Here is a 27430-nt window from a genome sequence, read left to right as displayed (position 1 = left end):
GGACTGATCAGAGTTGAAATAGCACGGGGAAATGGAGCGGAACATCTGGGACTAGTTTATCCTTGAGGCAAAAGGTAGTAAAGCACCTCATAGGATACAACGGGATGTAGTTAGATAAAGGACCCGTTCGAAATTCAGCTGGATCAGATGCCACTAAATTAAAGATGCACTATAGACACACTCACGTGTACACACACACACACGCGCGCGCGCGTATCTGGAACAAAAAACCAAAACAGTTTACACACTTCATGCTGTGTATTAACATACGTTCCACATGGATGAAAGAATTAAGGGCTAAAATAATGAAATACTATGAAAGAGAAAAGCATATAAATGATTAACGCTTAAGTAAAGATCAGTTTTGTGGAAGAATTCACAAAAACAAAGAGCCATAGACTACATTATGTAAAACGTAACAATTCCAGATAGGCAAAGGGGGACAAAACCGTAAGGGATGAAAGAAATGCAAATGAGACTAATAAATACAACTGCGGTTTCGAATGAGCAAAAATGCAAACTGGCGACTGCACCTCTGGATGTTTGGGAAGGTTCTTAATTTTGACTCGCTGCCCTATTCTGGATTTATGACTTGCTTTCCCAAATTCTGTGAGTCTGTTCTTCATTGAAAATACAGAACAAAACGCGCAAGAAAGAAGTTCCTGACAGCATCACTTATTACAACAATAACCAAAAAATGGGTTGTAAACCAGGCGTATGCAGTCTGGAACACTACGTGGCCCTTCACAATAATAATGGCAAATAACTGGAAAATGGAAGTGAAACAGATAATATAAAGTTGCACAGACAGAATGATTGTAACTATGTTTAAAAACTCTTGCAAAGGGGGTGCCTGGGTGGCCGAGTCCGTCGAGCGTCGGACTTCAGCCCAGGCCATGATCTCACAGCTTGTGAGCTCGAGCCCCGCGTCGGGCTCTGTGCCGACAGCTCAGGACCTGGAGCCCGCTTCGGATTCTGTGTCTCCCTCTCTCTCTGCCCTTCCCCCATTCACGCGCTGTCTCTCTGTGTCTCTCAAAAAGGAATAAACCTTAAAAAATAATAAAAAACTCTTGCAAAGGAAATGAAATGAGATATAGTCGACGGTTGACATACCTTGGCAGAAAGACTAAGTATAGCTTTATATGGTTTTCCCCCTATTTTCAGCATTTTCCAGATAACATCTGACAAGTACTTAATATGATAGTAGGAAAAAAAGTAAAGAAACTTAATTTAGAAAGCAAGTGCGATAAACAGCCTTTAAAAGGTAGTATGTCACCTGTCATTCCCGGGTCTTTGGATCCACTTTTTAATGTTGAATGCCAAGTTCCCCAGATATTGAAAGGTTCCTCTGACATATCTAGGAAAAAGTGTAAAGAGAAAGGTATGTGACTCACAATGGAAATCGACGAACAAAAAGTCAATCAACAAACATTTTTGTAACATGGTACCACATTCAAGATCGTGCCGGATACAAGACAGAACACGGTGCGTACCTGCCTTTCAGGAGGCTTAGTCCGTTGGGGATTTACCAAAAGGCTTTCTATATAATGGTCGTGGTATACAGAATAAGGGCCCCCAAAGATGTCTGCGTCATGATCCTCAGAACCTGTAAAGATGTCATACGCCAAAGGGACTGCAGGTGTGATTAAATTATGAGTCTTGAGATGAGACGATGATCTGGATTAGCTGGACGGGTAGACCCGATGCGATCACAAGGGTCCTTATGAGGAGGAGGCAGAAAGGGTGCTATATTTTTGGAGGAAGGGCCACGAGCCAGAGAACACAGGTGGCCTCTCGGAGCCTGGAGCCTCCAGGAGTAACACAGCCCTGAGGACCCCTTTGGATTGGTGAAGTCCAGAAGTGTAAGATAATACACGTGTGTGTCGTTTTCAACCACTAACCTGTCATTTGCTAGAGCAGCGATGGGGAGTGAATACAATGGTGACGGATGACAACAGCTCTGACGGCAGTTACTGAGACGGAGGAACGGAAAATAGTCACCGTCCCTCTGCTGGTACTACCCTCCGCCATACCCCGCTGCTGACATCAACAGGTTCACCCCCTGCCTGTATTCATTCACAAGCTGGCAGAGGAAGGCGCCGTATGGGGCGTTCTCTCCATCTCAGAGTCCCCGCTAGGACCCTGTGATGTGATCCTAATGAGTATTTTTCTTTTTGTAATATGAAATTTATCGTGAAATTGGTTTCCATACGACACCCAGTGCTCGTCCCAACAGGTGCCCCACAATGAGTATTTCTTGAAGCAAGTGTCTACCGGGTGCTTCCCTGGGGCAGCCGTTCGGATGCCTTGTGACCTTGTCGAGCGCTCACTGCGCGCCAGGTTCTGTGTTGAGGACTTTACGTGGGCGAGCGAATGAAACTCTCAGAGTTACTGCTCCTGTCTTTCTTAGTTTCCATACGAGGAGGGGAGGGGACTCCGAAAGGCTCCGTCTCTCCTGCAGGCTGCGCGTGGCAGAACAGGTTACCGACGCCAAGTCTCGTGCTCTGGTCATGGGATACCAACACGACTTGTTTCTAATTCCCTCGGGGCGAGGTTGTTTGCAGGGAGACAGTTACAGAGTGGACAGGATTGCTTAGCCCCCGCACCAGTGACACCGGGGGCCGAATCCTTCTCTGCGCGGAGCGGTCCCGCATGCCGCGGGATGTTCAGCCCTGGGCTCTACAGTCTGGACACCAGTAGCAACCCCTCCCAAGTCGTGATAACCCCAAATGCCTACAGACATCGTCACCTGTCCCCCGGTGCGCAAAATTGAGGACCACAGTGCCAGAGTTTGCCAAGATAGCCAACAGACAGAAAGAACTAGTGAGTGCCTCCGTCTACCTGCTAACAAATCAGAGCTTTCCTAGTGGGAAGTTGTCAAATAACATCTTTCTGAATCTGTATTTAGAAACCCGAATATGCCGGGCCTCTTACAACGGCCAGATTCTCTTCAGAGCGCGTTCCTGTGTTGTTGTTGCAGAGAATGTTACGTATAGAAAATCTGTCACTAATTTAAAAGAGCAAATATTAGAGATCATTTATATACGTCAGAAGGGGAATAGTAAATCTATGATGCATCGATATCATGGCCATGAACAATGTGAGCAAAATGGAAAATGCTAAATGATATGATTTTAAGTGAGATACGCTTAATTCAAAAGGAGCTATACTTTGGAAAACAAAGCTGTAAAGTTAGGTATACATCTGGACAAGGACTATGAAAACTAAAGTTTTACATTTAAAAAATAAATTTTATGCTTGAAGGGAACATGGGTTACTGTTTTCTTTTAATTTTTATAATGTTTATTTATTTTTGAAGGAGAGAGAGACAGACTGTGAGCAGGAGAGGGGCAGAGAGAGAGGGGGACACAGAATCCGAAGAGGCTCCAGGCTCCGAGCTGTCAGCACAGAGCCCGACACGGGGCTCAGACCCACGAACCATGAGATCATGACCTGAGCCCAAGTCGGACGCTTCACCGACTGAGCCACCGGGCGCCCCAGGTTACTGTTTTCATTACGAATTTTCTCAATTATTTTTTGACATGATTATTTATAAAATAAAAATAAACATACTATGCTTTAAACACACACACACACACACACACACACACACACACACACACACCAAACAAACAAACAAAGCCCTTTCAGGGTGTTTCTGTGGATTAAATTATAAATGTAGGATAAAATGTGTCTTCCATTTATTACTCAGAGCGTCCTGCTGAGCCCTGGCACTGAGGGATTACTCTGTGGAGGAAAAGAACAGAAGCAAACATTCGGTGGTCAAATAAATTTGGGAAAGACTGTAAACCACACTCTCTTTTCCACTTTAAAGAGTCTGAGAAATTGTACAATAGAGAAACCATTAGCTCGGTTAGCCCAGCATTCCCCAAACATATTTGACCATGGAATGCTTATTTTGCCAAACAAATCTTCCTCTCCCACGGAGACCTCTTTGGCACACGACGTCTCCTTATATAGTGGGTTCAGCTTCCTCTCTTTGTAAAAGTAACAGCAATAATCAGGTGACATCTTAGACACGCAGACATGCTCCCAAACTCAGTGGCGAGGACACATCAAGTCCCTCAGATGCTCGGGGGGAACAATCAGTGGGAGTATCGGGGGCTCTCTGGGCATGAGACTGCTTGCCGCATGCCGGGGTCTGCAGGGACCCTCCCAGACCAGGACTGGGCCCTCCATCCCCTCCTCTTCCCAGAGCCGGAACTCAGCCAATCCCACAGAAGTACAGGAACATGAAACAAGGAAGGGATGGAGAGAAGGTCCAAGTGCCCACGCCATGCCACGTGCCATCAGGGTCACCGATCTGGCCGGCGCCGGCCGGGTTCCAGTTACCTTTGCCAAGCCTTGGTCCAGGAGAACTCTCCCTTGATTTCGACGATGGCAAGTGGCTCACCAGCACGTACTGCTCCGGCCCTTTATAAAGCTTCTCTGAGCCCCCCGGGGCCGCGTCCTCTTGCATAGCCAGCAAGGAGCGCTCGGACAGCACTGGGGAGTTGTTGTCATAAGGGGAGAGGTCTCCGCTGGAGGCCTTGTTGGAGTCGGTGGATGAGTGCCTTCCTCCCACAGAAAATGAAACTTCCGACCGCAGCATGTCAGGGCTTCTGGTGCAAGGAGACAATAGCAAGCGCGTGAGTGTGTTAACACTTAGTGACCAGATTCAAAAGATACGACCGTGACACAAACGACAGGAGGAGAACGCATGGATGGGCACAGGGGCCGAAACCAAAAGACAATTCGGAGCAGACACTTGTACAGCGATAATGTGAAAGCGTTTCCACGACACGGCCAGCAGAGGGCAGTGAAACCCAACAGTCGTTACAGGAACTGTCCGGGCCAGGGAGGCGGGGACGATGAAACAGACATGGACCCCTGTGTTCTCCAGGGGGCATCGCTCAAATGCCTGTTGCATTAATGTCGCTGCCACTGGAAAATCAAAGTCTGATGCTCACTATCTGTTAAGTAAGGAAAAACTGGCAGAGAACTCTGTGACGTTCCTTAATATCCTGAATTGAATAATTCACATAAAACGATGAAACTTTACTTGAAGTTCACGATGGCTTTATGGACAACATTTCTTCCCCCACCCGAACACTCAGTGTGAGTAAATCCATCTTTCCTGTGACAGTGACGACAACGACGACGACGATGATGCTTCTGGTGGGAAGAATAGATTCACGTATGAAGAGGCGAAACACATGACAAATACATGACTGCCACTACAGTTCATGGGATTTTAACACTCCGAAAATGAGACTACAAGGCACGAGTGCTTTTACAAATGGATGCGAAACATGCTAATCAGCATATCCACGATGTCTTATCGGTGCACAAGTTGTCACAGCAACAGAAATAACAGCGAACGTGTGAGAGGGGCAGGAAAATGAGACCGTCAAGAACATGAAGAGAGTGTTGGAAGGCTTACCTGGGAGCATCTGTATTTTCTACCTTCCTCAAAACAGTGGCCCTGACATCTTGAAGGGAAATGATGACAGATTAAAAGTTCCAGAACCTACTTCTGTCGCCCCCCTCAACCCCACTTCGCTCCTCTTTAACTAGCCTTTGCTTTCTTCTGGTTTAATTTTTGCAAAACAAATCCTTTGGGATCTTAAAGAAGGTAAACACACGCCCGAGCAATCTTTTCCTAACTAAAGGGCTGTGTGCACGCAGGACAGAGGACGTGCCCTCACAGGGGGATCTAGCTCAGTCTCGGGTTTCCAGCCGGGGTTAGCGTCCAGGAGAAAAGCATCTCCGTATCTGTGACGTGCCTCGCCTGTCACTGACATGGCCAGGAGCTCGAGCACTTTTTGCTGAGGAAGTTTCTTATCCACATGGAATAAATCAGTCCTTTCCTTGCCTCCTCTTTAAACCGATGATAGATAATCTTATGGGAAAGAGCCAGAGGACAACCACGAGGATGATTTTCCAGAAACGTGAGGCCTCCAGTGAAATGAAGGAAAAAGAAAGGAAACTTATTTTATTTCTGCTGGAAATGGGGGGCGGGGAAAATTTCAACCTCCATATCTAACGAGGTGGAATTCTCCCAAATTCTAGCAGGGGAAAAACAAAGCAAAACAAATGGACACTGCTGTGTCATCACGAATTTGACTCCGGCTGAGGAAACTTTACTATGAAAATGAGAAAAACTGAATGGGTTGAACATGGAGCTGAGCTCACAATCGGGGTTCTGACCAGGGCTAGAAATTAGAGTACGGGGCCAATTTCCGTTGTTTTCCCTGTTTAGTTGACAGCTTCCCCCGTCGTTAATGAAAATGTCTTAGGTCTCCTCGGCAAGAATAAGTCAGCGAGGACTAAAGCCTGATCTTGTGGGGTGTTTGAAGAGAGCCCAGTGCGTTCATTAGCCCAAACGCAATAACCATCAGGGCCACGAATGCTTTTTTGCCCCCTCACGTTGGGAGGAAAATGTTGGAACGGTGGCATTTTAGCCCATGGGGATCCCAACTATTCTGTCTCGCGTCTTGCTCATCTGTCTTAAAACACATAGAGAAGAGAATACATTCAGCCAGATATGATAAGCTGCAGACCCAGCCAAGGGTTGCGTGCATAAAGAAAGGTGCCCTACGGGGGCGCCTGGGGGTGGCTCAGTCGGCTGAGCGTCCCACTCCGGCTCAGGTCATGATCTCACGGTTCGTGAGTTCGGGACCCGCATCGGGCTCTGTGCGGACAGCTCAGAGCCTGGAGCCTGCTGTGGATTCTGTGTCTCCCTCTCTCTCTGCGCCTCCCCCAAGTGCGCTCTGTCTCTCTCTCTGCCTCTCAAAAATAAAGAAAAATAATTGAAAAAAAAAAAAGAAAGAAAGGTGCCCTACGGAAGAAACGTAGCGGGTCTCAGCACTAGGAACATTTCGGTTTCCGCCCAGTGAGGAGGTTACTTTGGCCCTATGGAAGCATGCATCAAGTTGCCGTACCGAGGCCTGTGGTCACCTCTGTGTGTCCCCACCCCGGCCTCGTCTTACCTTATGGCTCTTCCCATCGTTTTCCTCTCCCTAGCCTCTCAAATTACTCACTACAACGTTGTTCCACTTGCATAGTTTTGCAAGCTGCTGCAGTAAGCTCTTTGGGGACTGTACAGACGGGGAAATCACACTCACATTAATTATTGGGTGTACGGAAAAGGCTTCATGAGAACATTTCATTTGCTTAACCGAAACAGAATAAAACAGAGAACAGTGGTAACAATAACAAAAATAACCAAGCTGCCACACCGTTTCCCTTCCATTTTCATGGCTGTGGTTGGAGCTGATGGAGGAGAGGTGAGAGAGGAGGAGGTGGAGGGCCACTGACCACTTCCTCTGTTCTTTGGGGAACATCACCCGGGAACTTGTTGGAAATGCGAGTTCTCAAGCCTCGCTCTGGACCTACTGTCTGGACTGGCTATAACATGGGAGGCCCCCGGTGAAAAAAAAATTAAGAATTTGCAGGTGGCGATAGCAGATCATCGAGCCAAGTGTGGGCCTCTTCTCAATGGAGGCCCTGTGCAGCTGCACAGGTTGCAGACTGTGAACTGGCTTTGCCTATTGAAAGGGCATCTGGGAGTGGGGCTAGCAAACTGTGTTTTAAAAAGCCCTTCAGGTATCTGTGACGCAGGGGCAAGTCTGAGAGCCTCGAGGCCAAACTACCTTCCCTCCCTCATCCATAGATAGGACAGTGGGCTAAGGATCTGTTGGGTCAAATCAGGAAGGACAGCACAGAGAGTGGCCCAGACGTCAGCACTGGTTGGCCGAGGGGGTTAATGTGGCGGTCCCGACCTGGAGGTGGCTGGGGCCACAGCTGAATAAAGGGGGGGTGTGCCCCCTCCTAGCCACTCGTCAACGGCATCCAGATAACCCAATGCGTTTGGGTTGCGGATCAGAATCGGTAAGGTGAGAGGGAGCGGGAGAAGCCAACCTGCCTTTCTCTGCTCTTCTGGTTCATTCTCCTAAGTCAAGCCACCAAAGTGACTACAGCCGGGGCCCCAATCAGGGGAGAAACTGAAGGAGGCGGCCAAAGCTAAACCCTGCGGGTAGAGACGCAAGCAGGTCTCACAGTGGACACAGGCTGTGAACCTGAGGGTGGCTGGGCTCACGGCCAGGGACGCGAGCAGAACTGCACTCGGGCAAAGCGACCCCTTTGTAAAAGGGGGTGCTCACACAGGGTTCCCTGGGTGGCGGGCAGGGCACTAATCTCCTGCCAACGACTCTCCTAGAGGAAACGAGGAGGTCACACGTCTCTCTGGCAGTCGAGGCAGTAGGGCTTGAGACCCTTCTAAAATGTATTTGAGAAACGGTATCCAGCATTATTAAACCACCAATAGTCAAATGCTGTGTTTACACTTGGGGTCAATGGCCCTCTTAAGTGTTTAAGGCGGTTTCCACCCATCACTTCGTTTTCTCAGCAGAGGTCAGTAAGGCGGTGGCCAAATGTGCCCAACAACCCACGTGCGAGGAGTGCCTTTGCACGTGGGAGTCCGCCAGTTGGTAAACGAAACGAAACCATTTTATTCGCTTCTCAGGACTCCCACGTACCGCACGGGCAGTGCAGAGGCTAAAAGAAACTTTGGTGTCATCCCATTGCTTTATCATCGAATCTACCTGGAAACAAATCCGGAACCCCCACCGCCATCGCCTTTGCTAACATTTGCCTCTAAGATGATTCAGGTCTATGGAGACAATTTTTTTAAGTTCAGTGCTGCAAGTGAAGGCAATTAAATTTTTGCATTTGTTTGTGTAAAATATTTCACCAGCGGTTCGCTAAGATGAGCGAATGGTTTCAAAGCGCGTAGCGGGCCCTCTGTGTCTTGGAATTGAGCGGACAGGTTGCCCGTCGACGCGGGTTTGCCTCCACGAGACCTGAACGCACAGCGGGCACGGCCGGTCTCAGCTAACCAAATACGCACGAGATAGATATGGAGAGTGAAGCGCTTTCTCACCCTTAGCTGGTCCCTCCAGGTCAGGGTGTTAACACGCCGCTGGCAGGGGACTGTGGGCAGGCCTGCACTGCAGCTGGAGGCACAGAACTCGTTCTGCGGATAAATGGAAAACTCTGGTTCAATCACCGGATGTGGCAGCCCAGCCCCCTGCTGAGCTTTTCCCCAGCGAGAAACATCCTCGGAGATTTCAAGCACGTGTCGGCTTCTTCCTTGGCTTCGTCGCTCAACTGATAAAGCTCAGTCTGCTGGGACTCAGAGCACATACCCATCTCACACACTATTAATCGCACGGGGACATTCGAACTTACCCAGGGCTTGGGTGAAATTTCTCCCCTCATTTTTAGCTCTTGCTAACTCCCTCCTGCTAGCCATGGCACACGAAGGCATTTATGACAGGCGCAGAGAAAACAACGCTGACTCCCGTCCCTTTTTGTACAGTGTGCCTCATAAGACATCTTCCAGTTAGTATTCTGCAAGTTTATAAAAGAAGTTGCGAATCATCGTAAAGGCGTTCGGAGAAAGAGGTGATGCGATCGATTCTCCCTTCGTTTTGAATTGGCTTTCCGTAGAAGGCACATTCATGCTTTTTGGAATTTTTCATTCTGGAATTTCCTATTCCACATGCATTTCTCCTGAAGTTGTCTGGCTGAAAGGGCTTTCTTTTTTTCTATTTTTTTTAATGTTTATTTAGTTTTGAGAGACAGAGAAACAGAACCTGAGTGGGGGAGGAGCAGAGAGAGAGGGAGACACAGAATCTGAAGCAGGCTCCAGGCCCGACGCGGGGCTCGAACTCACGAACTGTGAGATCATGACCTGAGCCGAAGTCGGATGCTTAACCAGCTGAGCCACCCAGGCGCCCCTGAAAAGGTTTTCTTGAACAGAGTGTGCATGGGTGGGGGGGTAGGGTTCATTGCTGTTATACTATACTGAGAAAGTCTGATTTCTCGTCTCTCAGAATTTCCTGAGAACTTTTTGACCTGACAAATCCTAGGAAAAGGAAAACTGAAATCACAGTCCATCTTGTAGCGCTCCATGGTTTTGTGGAGGAAGGCATTTTCAAGGACAGTCTTTGAAAGGTTAAACGAAATTATCTACATGATATTTATTTGATAATTTCAATGTGACGCCTTGAATTATGAGAAAGCCTAATGCTCCTCCATCATGAAGAAGGTAGATTTTGTTTTATTCAACAGGAGGAGAATCTGGTTCAAGAAAACAATTACCTTTCACTCCCAAACGCAGTGAAATTTGTTTTATTTCCATTTTGTTTCCAGAATATAGTAGGAAAATGCTATATTTAGCCTTGCATACCACATAGGTATGCATGGTTGTTTGTGATTTTTTAATGGTTAGCTTTTTTTTTCCCCAGAACATTAAAGCAGCTGAAAGCTATTGAAAAATTGAAAAGTTGGCACATTAGGACTTACATCATTATATTAGGGTGAAATGCTTTATTTGCGCCCAAACAGAATTGTATTATTTAGTTCAGCTTAACTTAATTAAAACTTATTTAGGATTGTTACTTGCTCAGGAGAAACTGTCAAACAGCAGTTCTCTTGGTTGAAAAATAAGATAAGCAAAGAAGTATTTTCAAAGCATCACTGATGGGTTTGCTTCCATTTAGGCCAGCATACACATTTTCCCTTTGGCTTTGGGGTCCACGGTGGCTCGGCGTGGCAGTGGCCTTTAAAAAAAATTTTTTTTAATATTTTGCTCATCGTAGATTTTGGTGTTAACTTTGATTTTAAAAAATATGACAGGTCCACATCGTTCATTTTGATGCCTGAATTTTTATTGATTTATTTATTGTAAGTGTTTTACTATTTATTTTTGAGAGAGAGAGCGTGAGAGAGGGAGGGGCAGAGAGGCAGGGAGAATGGATCGGAAGCAGGCTCTGCACAGAGAGCGCGGAGCCCGGCGTGGGGCTCGAACTCGCGAACCGTGAGATCATGACCGGAGCTGAAAGCAAGAGTCGGACGCTCAACCGACTGCGCCACCCCGGCGCCCCAACGCCTGACTCTGTAGCACACCCTCCACTTGGGCACCTATGTGAGTGCCTCACTCTCCTCGCCCTGCTCCGGGTCCTGCTTCGGTTCTTTTCTTCTGTTGCAAATGCCGGAGTCCCACATGCCTCGTCCTCTTTGATTTACCTTCCATTCTCATCCCCTACCTCCTTACATCCCTAAATCAAAGGAAGGGGATCTATTTTGAGTGTCTTTGAAGAAAAGAGCATATAATTCTAATAAATATTCCAGACAAGCAAGGAAAATACTGGAAGTCTTGCATTGTTAGTAATATAAATCTCTTCTAATCTCCCTTTGGTATTCCGTTTTGGTTGAAGCCAAAAATCTAAGTGGACAAGCACGAGAGAAAATAACGAGTCCTCCTTCCGCCGCCCCGATGCTGTCGTCGCAGAAGAAGGGAAAAGCTCCAACCAGAACAAAACATTCAATTCCCAAATGTCACTAAACGTTTGCTCCTTCAGAACAGAAATTATCGTAAACATGTTCTTGTTCTCGGTTCTGCACTCTTTTGAAAACTCGTTTTTCCACTCCCCATCCCATCCTGTGCAGTCTCCACGAGGGGCACAGGAGTCCACAGCTTTATCTAGGTATGTGGGCCGATGGCACAGAACAGAGGCTTCGGGTCACCTTCCCACTTGTGTGTCTTTTCACCCTCACCCCTCTCTCTGTTCCAGAACCAACACCGCCATCCCGATGCCGACTGGATCAGGCCGGTACCGGCGGGCTTTGCCTTTAGACACTGCTGCAATTTAAAGCGGATGGCTTCCTTTTGCGTCATACTGCCTTCAGCGGTTGCTGTCTCGTGGATAGAAAGGTAGAAAGCAGTGACACCCAAGTCTTTGGTAAGCGGTTGCAAATGAACAAAATGGTGACATTCGAAGTAACATGGTAGCAATCATTGACATTTGTTAAGCATTCGTTAGAAATCAGATATTCTTCTAATAGCACAACAACTCTGTTTTACCTCCGCTTTACAGATGAGGGGACCGAGACAGAGAGAGACGAATCTATTTACCCAAGACCACATAGCTAAGAGCAATCTCCTGTCACTGTAATTCGCTGCCATCACTTCTTAATTTAAGTGCCACCCCAAGCCTGCCATTTCAGGGCTTCTGTGCTCTATGCCGGCCAACACTTTCCTTAATCACGCCCACAGCCAGTTGACGGATTTATTGTTATGTCCAGGCCCTGGTTCAAGCTTCCCAAATGTCCAGGTATCCTGACACCTCTCCAGTCTTCAAAGTTCACTGCAAATCCTTGCTCTTCTCAGAAGCCATCGCTGAGACGATAGGTCACATCTCTTTCTCTCCTCCAAACTCCAGGTGGATTTATGGTCCGGAGTGTTGGTTCCCTTCCTTCGTCAATGCAAAGACCCCCTTTTAATGTCAGAAAATCACCTGCCTCAAATATAGTACCGTGTGATGGCAAATACGTAGTATCTAACGTGGCAGAACAGTAGAACCACAGGGGAGATTTAAAAAATTCCTAATGTCCAGACAGTACCCTAGAACAAACGAATCCAATCTCTAGGGGTGGCGCTCAGGTATGGTCATTCTCAGGCTCCCCAGGGCATTCAAATGGGTAGGCAAGTCTGAGAACCAATGAGCCGGCACATATCATTCCACACTCTGTGACACACTTCCTAACATGATTCGCATTATTTTTATCCTTGAAGGCCTCCTTCAACGAGTCTGTAGGCACCTAAAGTTAGGAATATGCCTGATATTTTAAGCTTTTGGTATTGAAAGTGTGGATCACAGACCAGCAGCATCACATCTGGGAGCTTGTTAGAAATGCAGATTCTCAGACTCCCTCCCCGAGATCTACTGATTCAGATCACCAGGAGGGCTTTGTAACAAGATCTCCTGCTGATCTGTATACACAGTGAGGCTTGAGAAGCGTGTTTAAGGTATGAAGACACTCTCTACAGCTCAAGGGTGGGACTCTCAAACCTCAAAAGACAACCAGGATGAAATAAGTATTTACGTATTTTTACTTCACGACATCATTATCAACCCTTCTGGGCTTCTCCTTGGCCTGTACCTAGAGGAAAACAAACACTCCCTCTCTCCCTTACTAAGAAAGTCATCTCCAAATGTTTTCTGTTCAACAATGCTAGTCTCTGACATCCACGGAGCACCAGTGAGCTCACTTCCCTTCCCTTGAACCCCTGACACACACCTATGATCATGGCCTAGGGTCGGCTTGCCTTGACCTTACAATTCTTATTCTTATAGGGATAGGGAACGGGAGAGGCTAGATAACTATGCAGCTTGGGATGGGCCTAACACATACGCTGCTTCCTTTCCCTAAGAGTAGAGAAAGAAAAGTTCACTTCTTGGCCTTTATATGCAAAGAACATACCTGAAAACCACATAAAAATAACTTTCATCTACCATTCTTCAAAGCACAATATTTATACATTTAAACGCACCATCTAAAAGCGGAAATTTGGCAAGTCAACATCAGTGGTTTTTTTAGGTGTGTGTTGTCCAGCTTTCCCACAGAGTACCCATGAAATGTCATAAATGCAGCTTAACGAGGGACTCACGAACAGAAATGCCACCATGTCTGTTTTCTGGCGCGGGGAGGGAAAGGAGTGAGTTCATTAAAATTCTGGTGATACGAGATCTGCTGTGAAGAAAAGTCATTTGCGTTAGTTTAAATTAGAATTTACACCTTGATGATGGTTAGAAATCTAGGAAAAATTTAAGAAGAGCAAGACCATGAAATGCCAGCCGATTAAGACAATTTGAATATATTTTTAGTCACTCGTCGCTCTTGGGGCTTGACTCCAGGCAAAGTGTTTGGCCTGATCATCAGTGGCACAAGGATTTTTTGAAAAGTTCATGTGAAATAGTTTCAAATGAAAATTCATCTATCGAATTCAACATCAACATAAAGGGACAACTCAACACGTGTTGGTATTTGTAAGACACCATTGAATAGGACATACCATTATTTTATACAGAGCCGAGAAAGGAAAAATGCTATGGATTACATCAGGACACGCCATTGATTGTCAGATGACTCTCAGTTTCAGAGACGATAAAACGTGGGAAGAAATGTGTCTTAGAGTTGTTGCAATTCGGTATATTAAAAGCATAACATAAATGGCATTTTCATGAGACGATGACAACTTTTCATGCCACAGATTTAAGGGTTGGTGTCACGGCAGCAACATCGCTCCTGGATAACGATGCAAAACTACCCTCTTAACTGGCTTTGCCAAAAGCTCAGCACCCCCATACGTGCTGCCTTTCTACCAAATAGTTGGGATTAATCCTAAAATCTGACTAATGTAAAAAAGCCAATGCTCTTCCTTTGGAGGCAAAATGGCGGCAAATCACAGCCTACGGCACGGCATTCATTTTACTCATTGCAAACATGGCAGCATGTGGAGAGCAGTGTGCGTTTTTACCAAAAGGACGTCAACTGCGAAGAGGGGAAGAGTCAGGAGGGCGCACACCTCTAATTTCAAACGGGAACCCAGGCCTTGGTAGAGGCTTGTCTTGTGGTTTGGTAACGTGTCACTTGCGCTGATAAATGACACAAGTAAGATGCGTCCAGGCGTAGCCTGAGGGGCATGTAAGTACAGCTATCAGGATTCTAGAAGGAGAAACACTGATGTGCATCACAGTCCTTTGAGCTTCTTGCCAGTGATTTAGTTCTTTTTTCCCAGTAAACACAGTCAAAAAGACCTTGAGGGGCTAGAAAAAGCCAAAAATGAAACAGAAAGCTCCCATAAGGCACGTTCTAATTTAATAAGTGGATTAGTCATACTGAAGCACTTTTCTGGATAGGTGGACTGACAAGATTCCCCAGGAAGTTGCCAAAATTCCACTTCAAGTCACCCTGCATGGAGTTACATAAACCTCTTGAATTCTCTAGAAAAGGAAAGAGGAATCCCCACGGCAGCTTTGGAAGAGGGGGTGAGTGGCATACTCACGATGACTGGGAGGCTTTTCTTCTGAGTAAATAGTCCACCACATCGGGGTCGGTCTCCAACAGGCTGATCAGGACTTCGTTCTGGAGATCTGGCGGAACCTGGAGGGGCCAGACGTTGAGGTGTCAGTCAAACCATTCCAGAAGGGGGAGAACCAGTGTCACTGGCGACTTTACGGTAACATAAAACAGAGCCTAAAAGGTCGTAATAGAGCAGAGTGGTTCACCAGTTAAAACCAAACCTATACCAACCCATAAAGCCAGTTTAATTCTTAGGACAAAGTGGATGATTGCCAAAAAGTCATACTCAATCCACATTGTCAGACGTCCTATGACTGGAGATATAGCCCACTCACTTGGATACCTCTGTGCTTAGACTAGATTTTCTTGGCTTTGAATAAGCAAGACATCATGGTCAAGAGGGATGGTGTTCATAATTTATCGTCCAAATGGGGACACTTCCTAGAGTTCCTATTTATAATTATGCCAAGACAACGGACATAGATTATAATTGTTTTGGGCAGTTCTGGAACATAGGTTTATTAAGAGGGCGGCCCTTGAGCCAGACCGTATTTGAGTCCTAGTTCCGTTTATTAGCTGTGGGACCTTCGGCAAGGTACGAGACCTTTCTAGGTCTCCGTGTCCTCATCTGCAAAATGGAGAGAATGAGGTCCTCACCACAAACGGTTGCTGGGGTGATCAAATGACTTACTACGTGTCGAGAACTTAGAACAGTACCTGGCAGAGAGCAAACATGCGAAAACATGCCGACGACTATATCTGCACGTGTCATTTTGTCACTCGAAGCCTGCACTTCCCCCCCTCCTCGCATCCTGGTCCATGGACGATGAAAAGGCTCTCGCTTTGGAATCTGACAAGGCATTCACTAGAATTCTGTGGGTGAGTGCCACGTGTTTCCCTAGGCTAGTCCACAGCGTGTTAGAAGACGGCCTTACCATGTTAAACCGCTTGTGTGAAAATGTTGTGTGAGGAAAGTCTGAACTCCACTCCACTGGGTTTTCTACTCTACAGACGCTGGTAGCTCAACTAACGGAAACTCAAGTTACTGAGAGAAAACAAAATTTCCGTCTGGTTCTCGCATACGAGGCCTCAGCGACCAGGCTCTTCAAAACTGCAGGGACAAGTGTTCACAGAATAAGGGGGCTGGTGGAGGAGTTTGCCTCCTGCCTCTTGAAGAACTCAACTCTTCTTGAGCTCTGAGAAGCTGGAAACAATTTTATTAATAAAAACAGGGATGACAAAGCAACAAAACGCTTTCCTTCTCTCATAAATCTGTCCCTCCCACTTCATCCCGAATCTTCATTAATCACAGTGCCAAACCCTACTCACACAAACTCAAAATCTGGGTTGTGTTCAAGCTTCTCTGTGTCCTTTCCCCTCCCTGTGCAGAACCAGGAGATCTATTCGATTTCATCTCTGTGAGGCCTGTTCCTACCTTCCCCTCTCTTCCATTCCATTGCTTTGATCCAAGTTTGAGCCCTCATGACCCCTTTGCAGCGGACATCTGTTGGCCATTACAAGCTTCCATTTCCGTCTTGTTATAGCAGTTATGCCCCAAGTCCCCCAACCCTTAGCGCAGGGGTGATGCGTAAGCTGGTCTAAGGCCGCCATCATTCCCTTCCCAGACTACCACAGCTGCCTGTGGGACGGGTGTGCGGCCCCATTAGAGGTCACAAAAAGCCGGGAGGGTTTCCCTGAGGCATCTGAGGAGGCAATGTGGGGCCAGAAGCCCCACGGGGCCTCAAGACTGTGCTGATGGTCCAAGAAACAACACCAAGAAATGGAAAGAAAGAAAAGGGTCTGTTGACAGCATTTGAGTCCTAGGTACAGCTCTGCCTGGAGCCGTATTTGCCTGTGGATTGTTCAGCTGTGTGGGCCTCAAGTTCCTTACAGCACTTAAAAGGTTTTAGTCCGAAAGAAAGATACGTCCTCGACGAACCCGCGACGCAGCAACTTGCTAACTTGTATACCCTCTGTTCCCTTCACCTCCGGCATCAAGTTTCTTCTCTGTGGGGTTGTCGGAGAGCTCTAATCAAGGCGCCTGCTCAGAAACCTTTTTATCCCCACTGCCGACGCCGTCGACTTGCTTGCTCATCTTTGCCATTTTGTCCCCCGGCAGTCATCCTCACACACTCTCCATTGGCACCCCTGCACTTCTCCCCCGGGCCTCTCCCCACCCCGTTCCTTTAATTCATCACATAAATATTTGGCGAATGCCTCTCTTGAGTGCCAGGAGCTGGATGCTGGAACTCGGCTGCAAACCAAACAGACAGGAATCCCGGTCTCCTTGAAACTGACAACAAATATGGAAAGACCGGCCTTCAACAAATAAAGAAAACATAGCACGGGTCGCACGGAGAAAAACGAAGCAGAGGAGGGCGATGGAGAGGGGGGTGGGGCGGGGCAGGGAAGTGCAATTTAAGTAGGATGTCAGGTCACAGAGAAACTGACATCTTAACAGAGAACTGAAGTTGATGAAGGACTTGGAGAAAATCACTCCAAGCAGAAGGAAGAGAACACTCTCAGGATCGTGAGTCACGAGCAGAGAGGAGGCCCGGCGAGGCTGGAAAGAATGAGGAAGGAGGCGAGCGGTAGGAAGTGGATCAGGTGGCCAAGGCCAGATGCTGAGGAGTCTTACGGGTCATGAGAAGGACATCTGCTCTCAATCTAGGCGGTGGGGGAGTCACTGGGGGTTTCGAGCAGAGGACTAACGTGAACTGTCGTCACCGGCTGCCGCATTGAGAGTAGGTTGCGGGGGAGCAAGGGGTGAAGCAGGGAGCGCAGAGAGGGGCCGTCGACCTCTCCAGAAGAGAGGGACGGAGGGCTGAACCAGGATGCTGAGCCGATGAGAAATCTTGGGATCTTGGCGACAGTGAAGATAGAGATGATAGCGTTAGCTAATTTGCCGGCTGGAGGGAGAAAGAGGGAGGGAGAGGGCGAACAAGAAAGGTGCCTGGAAGCACGGGGCTGCCACGGAGGCTGACCGGTGTACAGAAGCAGCAGCCAGAAGACGCTGGAGGTCACGGCTAGGAGGGTGGCTTCGCTAGGGTAAGGGGACTGGCCTGTGGGACACCCGAATGAAAGATCTAGTAGGCAACTGGGAAGAGAAACTTGGGAGATATATCCCGATGGCATTTAAAGCTCTGCGACCAAGCCTAATGGCCTGGGAAGGAGAAGAGAAGGGACAAGCCTTTGAGGTCAAGGCTGAGGGATTCTGTCCTCTTTATTGCATACATTAAAAAAATAAAAAGACCGATAGGGGTGCCTGGTTGCTCAGTTGGTTGAGCACCCGACTCTTGCTCTCAGCTCAGGTCTTGATCTCAGGGTCGTGAGTTCAAGCCCCGCCTGGGGCCCCACGCTGGAGGTGAAGCCTACTTAAAAGAAAAAAAAAAAAAAGACTGGTCATTTTTACTGTAAGTTTTTGAAACAGCACGGCCCCACAGATACACAGTATTATATCAATTTGTCAAAGAGTGATGCCTAAAGGGTAAAAATGAGAGGAGAGCTCCTGTTTAAAAGATGAACAGAAAGTGAAAAATAATATAAGCCCACAATGTATATCCTGAGCACTTTTTGAAAGAAATTCCCACGAGCAAATGAGGAAAAATATTTGCTTTTCATGCTGTTAGTTTAATTAAAAATTTTCCATCCTTAGACACGTAATAAGAAAATTTGCTCCAAGCCCCCATTCATTCCCACTGAGGAATCAACAGCCTTCATGCATATCCTTCGGGGTACTGCAAGCATCACAATATTAATTCTTTGAGAGTGTATGGTGTGTCTAATGATAAATTATTAACTTGGATACGCTATTAGAATAGGTTACGGGGAGCATCATTATTGAAAGCATAACTTTCCATAACATTCTGTTAAATCATTCTGTAATGCAGAGTTTTCACTCGTTCAACCGGGCTTGGTTCCCAACCAATTATAATCACTGAGGTTTATTTTGCGTAGCACGCACGACTTTTACTTGGTAACAAATGCAAATAGAAAGCGTCAGTGTTATAAATCTATCTATAGTTTCTTTTTAAAAGACCCCCAATGCCATTTTGGCTCGGGGACAGTATTTGCAAGTAAGTAAAAAGATATCATTTAAAAATGTAGATCCACGTATTGTAGGAAGGATAGGGAAAATTCTCCTATGTATTATGTAAGACTGACTACCCTGTACATGAGCCATTATTTTAATTTGTTTATTTATATCCCATCTTGTTACAAAATGATATAAAGCAGCTTTAAAAATTCATTTGATAACACCACATTTGTTTGTTTGTCATTAAGGAATGGCACAGAAAATTGGGGCCAGTGGGAAAATGAGGACAGAGAATTGGAAAGGATGCCTGGCACGGACTTTTAATATTCGTACAACAGCCTCTGGTGCTGTTTTCTCAATAATCCCTCCAATCTTTGCCCCTATTTGTGTATTTAATTTACTATTATTTAATGAAACTGTCAAACTACTGGCTCAGTTCAGTTGGATGAGCGTTCATTTTCGGTGAAGTTCCATACTTAAGAGAGAAACAAAAGTTGAGGGAACGAACGGACAGGAAACAGGAGCTTACGTAAGTCAGAAATATCCAGACAGGCCATTCCTAGTTGCGCTCCATTGCAGGAATCGGGACGTTGTCAAAAGAATTTCTGAGTGAGATTCGATAGCCCCTGAGGTCCCGTTTTTATAAGCTTCATTGCTTATTATCAATTAGTGTAAACTTGGATACATCCATGATCTTCTTTTGGATTCTGTTCTTGCATCTCAAAGTCCAGGCATATCCTATGTGTCCCTTTTGCCTTTATGGAAGTGTGTGAGGATCAGAAAGGCTGACGGATTTGAAAGCACCCTACCAATCGCCAAGAGGCTTAGAATAAAAGATCCTATTCGAAACAGACAAAATAATTAATAAACTAAACACTTAGAAGAAAAAAATAAAAGCGGATAACATGGAGATGGCCTCTATTTGTTCTGCGACTTTTTTCTAGACTGACAGGCATCCATCTCTGCCTCTTTTCCTGTCCACTCACAGAGAAGCATCGCTCTCTTCTCCTCTGCTTAACACTTGGGTGGGTGACCAAGTGGTGGGATTTCCTCTTGATAGGTCTCTACTCCTGAACCCCACCCCCCGCCCTGAACTGCTAGAGTTAAAGTTTGTGACCAGTTGGCCGCTCATCTGCAATCGTCTTGAAGCCAACTCCACGTAGCTTCTCCCTTCTGGTTCCTTCTCTTCCGCCAGACCTCAAGACATCATTAGAAGGTAAGTTGCCTGAAGGCAGGGGTGGTCGGACTTGTCTGCCCAGAAGTGATACAGGCTCCCAGGGTTGTAATTCTCTTTCAGCTAGCCCCTTTCTCGGAGAGGGCGAGCACATGCCTGCCAGTCCTGGCCAAGGTACCCCAAGTGGGGGTCTTGAAACATCTCTTTTCATCACGGGATGTGATGATGGCTGCGAGAGACACTGGAAATAACTGCGTCTTCTTTTTCCTCTTTGCTGCCTGCTCTTTTTTCTCCTGAAGCTCCTACCTGCACACCCATGACCGTTCACCTACTTACTCAAGTCAGTATTACGCTCTTCCAGAACACCAGCTCGGGTGGTGTTTTCTACCCAATGGATGCTCAAAAAACGTTGTCGGAATGGCTACAAATAATAAGCAAAAGAACCCAGAATTATTGGTCTTTATGGTATACACTTGTTCTGTTAGCTTCGTATGGATGCTTCTCCCTGCTTATAAGAGTACCAATGTCACGTTCTAGCAAAATACCCTTGCTATTAATTTCTAGAGTTGGCAAATAAACTTCCGTTCCCAACTGAGGATCGTGAGAAATTTTCTGACACGTATGCAAACTACTGTTCCCAGTCATATAAAAATGAGGGGTGCCTGGCTGGCTCAGTCAGTAGAGCATGCAACTCTTGATTTCCGGGTCATGAGTTCGAGACCCACGCTGGGCATAGAGATAACTTGAAAAAATGAAAAATGAAACGTATGACTCCATATTCAAACACATTTTATCTTTTTTCTTCTGGGATTCTGTATACAGCCAAACGGAAACTAAGGAGGAGGATTGCGAAGAACACATTAGTTTTTAAAATCAACCAGTTCTGCACATGTGAATGAAGAAACAAAACCCAGCCCCAGTGGCTTCTTCACTTACAATGTATTGTTTCACATCAAAATCTCTACTGGGTTTTAGTCAACTATTCAGTAAGTTTAGATATATTCCAAGGGTACCATTTATGGTTGTGTTTATCCGGAGACTCAACTCCTTAGCTCTTCATGTGTTCCTTCAGAGCAGAATGCTATTTCAAAAATCAAAAGAACTTTGGACTCTCCTGCTTCAGCGGAAAAATGTAAACAGTGCACATATGAACGGATAAAACTGTCACGATCAAAATCCACCCGATCAAATTAAAAATGAAACCTTGAACGACTGCCTAGGGCATAACTGCCATGGTGTAGTTTATTCTATAAACCACAGAGAGGGGAAAATGGTTCAAGTTCTCTCCATTTACTAAGTCACTACAACAAACCATTAGGGGCTTCTCGAAGAGCAATTCCCAGGACACAGCCCTATCGTACTTGCCTCTGGGTGTTCCAAACCAATATCCGTCCCTTTGCGCTGGACCACGAAGGATGCTTTGGCATTTAAAACTGCAACACTTTCCAGCAAAAGTAAATATCACTGGAAGTCATGGTGACATTTTTTTAAGTTAACAAACACACTGAAAGCAATCACTTGAGCTGTTTATGGGAGCCAAAGCTCAAACGTGGGCAGGCCCAGCCTAGAACCTTCTGTGTCACTGCGGTGGAGGATGGATTCCTATTATGTAAGGGGCTCTGGGTGCATCTGGAGGGTCAGAATGCATTTAAGTTCAACACATTTTTCTTAAGTGCCCGATACATGCGTGTTTGGCAACTAGGGCATGTTACTGAACAAACAGAGTCGAGGAGCCCAGGACCCGTGGAGATGGGGAAGGTGGGGGGAGATGCCAGGAAGGATGACGAAGAAAAACCAGCAGTCCTTGCTCCACGGCCATAGGGTAAAGGCGGTGAAACCCACTAGGGCCTCCGCCCCTCCCTGCCTGTGTGTCGCCAGGGGTGCCTGCGTTCTGTCACTGTGGGCAGGGACCAGGTGAACAGGCTCCAGAAGGAATGGGAGCTGGCTCTCACAGCCACCTGCCGGCCTGGACATCCAGCGGGGCGGTGTTACGATTCGTCCAGAGGGATGAACGCTGTTAACAGCGCTCTGCTCCCCATTTTCAAACGGGCTAAAATGGCCTCTCTCTTCCTCCTCCAAATGGACTCCACATGCGAGACACCATATTAACGCACTTTGTCTTTGGGGGGGGCTCATGCTGTAGAAATAATTCACTTAGCTGCCGCGTCACTTGGGCAAACTCTCTTGGCTTGCTCCTCACGACACGGTGCTGCTGAGGTACACAAAGACCGGCCTGAGCCCTGGGACGTAAGCAGTGGTTATTTAAAAAAAAAAAGTGAAAAAAAACTAAACAGGGGTGCCTGGGTGGCTCAGTCGGTTAAGCGTCCAACTTCGGCTCAGGTCATGATCTCGTGGTTTGTGAGTTTGAGCCCTGCGTCGGGCTCTGTGCTGACGGCTCACAGCCTGGGGCCTGCTTCAGATTCTGTGTCTCCCTCTCTGTCTCTGCCTCTCCCCAGCTTGCACTCTATCTCTCAAAAAAAAACAAAAAACAAAAAACCCAAAACATTAAGAAAAAAAAAGCAACAGTGGTTGTATGAAAAAGGAAATGGAAATCATATAGAATTCTCCAGATACGTTGGTAGGGGGTGGTTTCCCATTTGATGACCCGGATCACTGCTTGACTCCCTTGGACTTGGCACGCAAAAGCGGTTTTAAGAAAATGCAATTTGCATCGGGGAATGGAGAGAACACAAAGCGGGGCTTGGCCTCCGAGCCTGGAATCCTCGTGTCGGCCTGTGACCCTTGCTCCGGGTTGTTCTCAGTTGAAAATTCCCATGTGGCGGGGCTGGTCCCCAGCTCCGGCCGACGAAGCAGCGGGGTGGGAGTGCGCTGGCGTTCCCACGTCTCCGCGGCACGCTGGGCTCTTCACGGGCCTAGAAGGGGGTGCCGGCTCCACTTTCCCTCTCTCCAAAAAGGAGCCCGGGGAGGAATCAGTTAGTATCGGCCCTCAGAATGGGCTGACAGTTCTCTCCACTCTGCTCTGAAGCTCTTACTGATTCCAGGAGCAGCAATGACTTTTCTCTGGAGTTGCCAGCCTCGGTTATGTTATGTATGTCTGAGCAACGACTCTCAGAATGATGCACGCGCCAATGATTTAGTCGGGGAATGCTTTCTGCCTTACAGAGATACCACAGACTGTTTCTGGGTATGCATGACCCTTCTCTTTTATTTCCAGTGTTCCCAGAGAGCATCATTTCACGTTATCCAGTTATTCAACTGTTGATGTGCGAAATACAGGGTCATAATTTAAAGGCGAGGGGATCTAAGGGGTATGGGCACTGAACCAGAAACAAACAAACAAACAAACAAACAACAGAAATGCGTATTTTTCTGGCAATATATTGTTGCACTTATTCAACCAATAATATGTTATTTGCCTTTTGGAGCGCCAGTGGACAAAAGAAATGAGAATCCCTGCCTTCAGAAAGTTTGCACGTTCTATCAGGTTTCAATAAGCACAATAAATGAGTAAGTTATACAGCGAGTTAACAGGTGACGGGTGCTAGGGACTCTATACATGTGGGAGCAGGTCATGCTTCTACAGAGCCGGCAGGGTGGGCTTTGCCACAGAGGCGACACCTTTAAAAGTGCTGTGATAGGGCAGCACTTATCAATTTCATGTAAGAAGAGCAGTGATCTTTCTTTTTTGCGTGCCTAGTCTATGTCAGTTCTTGTCCCAAGCGTCTTAAAGTGTCATTTCTAATTCTCAAAATGATCCTATAAATTAGGTGACTTCATCTCGCTTTTGTACTACGGGAAAACGAAGGCTTAGTGACGTTGAGCACGGGCCCGAGATCCCACGGCAAATATACAGCCGAGCACGGATTTGAATTCTGGTAGCGCCTTCCCGAGCTCATGGTCTTTCCCGCCTCTTGGGGATTCCCCAAGATGTGGTTTCCCAAGGCGTGGTTCAGAGATGACCAGAACGGCCAGGAGGCGTTCATGAGAAAGTGCAGATTCCTGGGCCCCATCCCAGCGCTACCCCATCTGATTCTCTGGAGCGTGGCGCAGGAATCTGAAGGTTGGGCAAATTTCCTTGCCACCCTGCTGCACGCTCAAGTTTGAGAACGACTGTTACCATCTGCTGCCCTGAGTTTTGATAGCGTGCTCATGATGGCTGTTATCAGGACCTCTCTCCAGCTCTAGCATTTCCGAGCCAGCGTCCGAGAAGCAAACAACGGGTGTGCTAGCCCGTCCTAGCCAGACTCTGGAACCGTGCGTCAGCCTCTGGATCGAGGTGCCTGTTGTGTATGACGAGACAAAGCCAGGTTCTTCCCCGCCTTCTCTCATTAACTCACATACTGGCCACGTGGGAGAGGCAGTCCCAACATCAGAAAATGAAGGACATTACTAACACTCAGAACAAACCCTGGGTCCTCGCCAGGCCTCTGCGGGTCTCTCTAGCCCTTCTGTCCATTCTTCGAAGGAAGCACTGCCTCCAGGCAGGTGCATTCTGCCTTCATAGACAAACTCACAGCCACCTTTTCTGACAGGTCTTCCTGTCTAATGCCAACGGGGAACAAAGCCTTCCTTTCGGAGCTCGTAAATCCTTCCGAAAGCTGTGAAACGGCACAACGGCTAACACACTTCAACCATCAGGCTTCAGCCTTCCTTGTTTGGAGTTATTGTACTAATTCCGAAAGCTTCTTTGAAAACACAAAACAAAATGTGTCCGCCCACGCAGAGCAGCTGTGCCAACGCAGCCGTCGGCTTTGGTATAACCAACTAGATTCTGAAATGCCAAATATGCCAAGACAGCGTACAAAGTGATGGGATTCTTTTGTGCTTTGTAGAAACAAAAGAGACAAAATCAGTGTGAGGGCATAGAGCCACGTAGAGTTTAGAACTAGAAGGGAGCTTGGATCTTGTTCGTTCTAACCTCGTCCTTTGATAACTAAAGAGATGGAAATCTCAGAAGGTGACGTCACAAAGTTGATGTGTGGCAAAGACGGGGCTATAGCCAAGTTTTCTGACTCCAGAGTCGGTTTGCTTTTCACGGGCCCTGGCCTGGGGTCTCTGGCCCACATCTCCCCCTACCTCACAATTTTTTTTTTCCTCAATACACAATTCCCATCATCTAAGGAAATCAAGAATGCTTATAGTAATGGCTCACATACTCTGACAAAGGTGTCCTTAATTCCCCCGCGTTTAAACCTTTTGATATGTATAAGGAGTAAAGATTAACAATATGGAAATCATATGTCCCAGAACTACCATGGAGTCACTCATTAATTCAACCACTATCGCTTGGGTTTCTACCATGTGTCAGGCACGGGGATAATGCTGTAAAGGAAGTAGATGGTAAAGGCCACAAATTCATCCTGTCATGGAGCTTGTGTTGTAGTGGGGAAACACGCAACAAACAAGAGAAATGAGTACAAACCCTGTGTTAGTAGTGATGAGTGTACATGGTGGGCGGGGGGAGGGGCTGTGTCGTAGACAAGGTGGCCAGGAAAGGCCTCACTGAGAAGTAAAGACCACAACTGGGGAGCACAAGTAGGAGCTACTACCCAAGAAGACTCTCAATATCAATCTCTACTGAGAACAGCAAGCGAAAAGCATGTTTGGAAAATGCTGGAAAAGGTGGAAGACTGTGTTCTTCCGCTGTTTGTAGTAGTCCGGGTGGCAGGAAATGGGAAGGAGGGGAATGACACAATGAAAATGGCGGCAACTGTGCTTTCAAGGAGGCCGAGACTGGCTGTGTTAGCATCCGACTGGATGAGAAATGCCTGATGGTTTGTGGTTTTATCTAAAGAACTTTGCTTAGAATATAGAATTTAGAGAACAGAATTAAGATTGGCAAGAGGTATTCTTTTGTTAAAAAAAAAAATCCAGAGAGCATGAAGTAATGCCAAGATGACTTGGCAAGATGATATGTGACTTAAAACTTGAAGAAAATGTTGAGAAGTTCAGATATTTGACTCATCCCAACATGTAATTAATTATGAGCATTTTGGCTGAAGTGTGAAACTTATATACAAGCAATGACTAATTCTACATTTTTTTGAGAGCTTATTGTGTGCAACACAGGGACGGCACTTCAGAGAGTCAAAGATGAGGGAGAGCCCGCTCTGCCTCAGTGAACTTTTCATTGTATGTAAATCCCTTTTCTCTTCTTCCTGGGCACCCAGCAGGAATCCATTTCCCAGCTTCCCTTGCAGTTAAGTATGGCTTGCGTGATGGGATTTGAGTAGCCATGATGGATGGCCCTTCTGGGTTCTCCCATAAAATCCTAGGGGGTCGCAGGGTCTCAAGATGCAAGGAGCTAAAGTCCCTAAATTGTTAGCTGCAAGGCCGTCTGACAAACATCTGATTAAACTTTATGTCAACAAGGTATTTACGTCTGTTGTGCAAAAATACTGAGACTTGAGCCAGCTCATGTGGCCCGACTGATACAATTATTAATTAACGTTTGCACAGAATTTTACAGTCTGCAGAATGTTTTCACATATCAAATGATTCTGGGCACCACCCTGGGAAATAGGTCGTATTTTTATTTTTTTCTCACTTCACGGAAGCTGAAATCGATGCTTATTGAGCGCTGAGTTACCGGGTCACGATCACACAGGTAAGACACGGAGGGCAAAGATTCTAAAGCACCGGCTCTCAAATGTACAAAAAAATATATAATAATTGGTGTAAGACAAGCATGGAAGTAAATCTAATGCGAGGCATTTGATAAATGTAGACGAAATACTAAGGAGATTCAAAAGAGGGAACTAGCATACTCGGGAAGAAGCCACACGAGGCTCTAGCAGAATAGGTAAGATTTATGATGAGTGCTTGCAAGTTGACAGGAGAAATGGGAGAGGAAACATGGAGAAAGTTCCTGTACATTCTGATATGCGATAGGAGTGGTGAACAGAAATAGAAGAGAGTTGGCATTTGTTCTAATGTTTCAAGGGAAGTGGGAGTGAGCGGGGTGGTGTTTTGAAGCAAAACAGGAACTGGTAATTCAATACAAATAAAAAAGAATATTTATTGAGTGCCTGCCAGATGGAGGGCCTTCCAAAAGTGCACAGAGGATACAGAGAGGAGATAACGAGGGCACAGCCCGTGTTTCAAATGCATTTATAAACTACTAAGGGAAATAGTCATAAATGACTGTAACACAATGTTGAGTAGGATAAACATCAATAAGAACAGTAATGGAGTTCACGGGACAGAGAAGTGACATGAGAAGGACACGGGAGAGAGAGGTGAGGCTTCGTGGAGCAGCTAGAATGTCAAGATGGACATTTGTGCCATTGATGGAGACGGTCATGAATTACATGAATTCATGAGGG

At 46.5% G+C, this 27430-nt stretch overlaps 1 protein-coding gene across 4 annotated transcripts in view; it reads right to left on the bottom strand.

Moving 5' to 3' along the window:
• The window catches only part of ARHGAP6 (Rho GTPase activating protein 6), a 450271-nt gene that overhangs the window by 2935 nt on the left and 419906 nt on the right, over positions 1-27430 (bottom strand). For all 4 annotated transcript variants that reach the window (XM_019417863.2, XM_019417864.2, XM_019417865.2 and 1 more), the window contains exons 10-12: positions 14918-15015; positions 4354-4622; positions 1277-1357 (exon numbers count right to left, since the gene is read on the bottom strand). In XM_019417863.2, the coding sequence (XP_019273408.1) occupies positions 1277-1357; positions 4354-4622; positions 14918-15015 (448 nt within the window). The remainder of the gene's footprint in view (positions 1-1276; positions 1358-4353; positions 4623-14917; positions 15016-27430) is intronic.

This window comes from Panthera pardus, unplaced genomic scaffold (assembly GCF_024362965.1).
Source record: "Panthera pardus isolate Hobbes unplaced genomic scaffold, ASM2436296v1 HiC_scaffold_27, whole genome shotgun sequence".
NCBI classification, from domain to species: Eukaryota; Metazoa; Chordata; class Mammalia; order Carnivora; family Felidae; genus Panthera; species Panthera pardus.
This window is presented reverse-complemented; position numbering and strand designations above follow the sequence as displayed.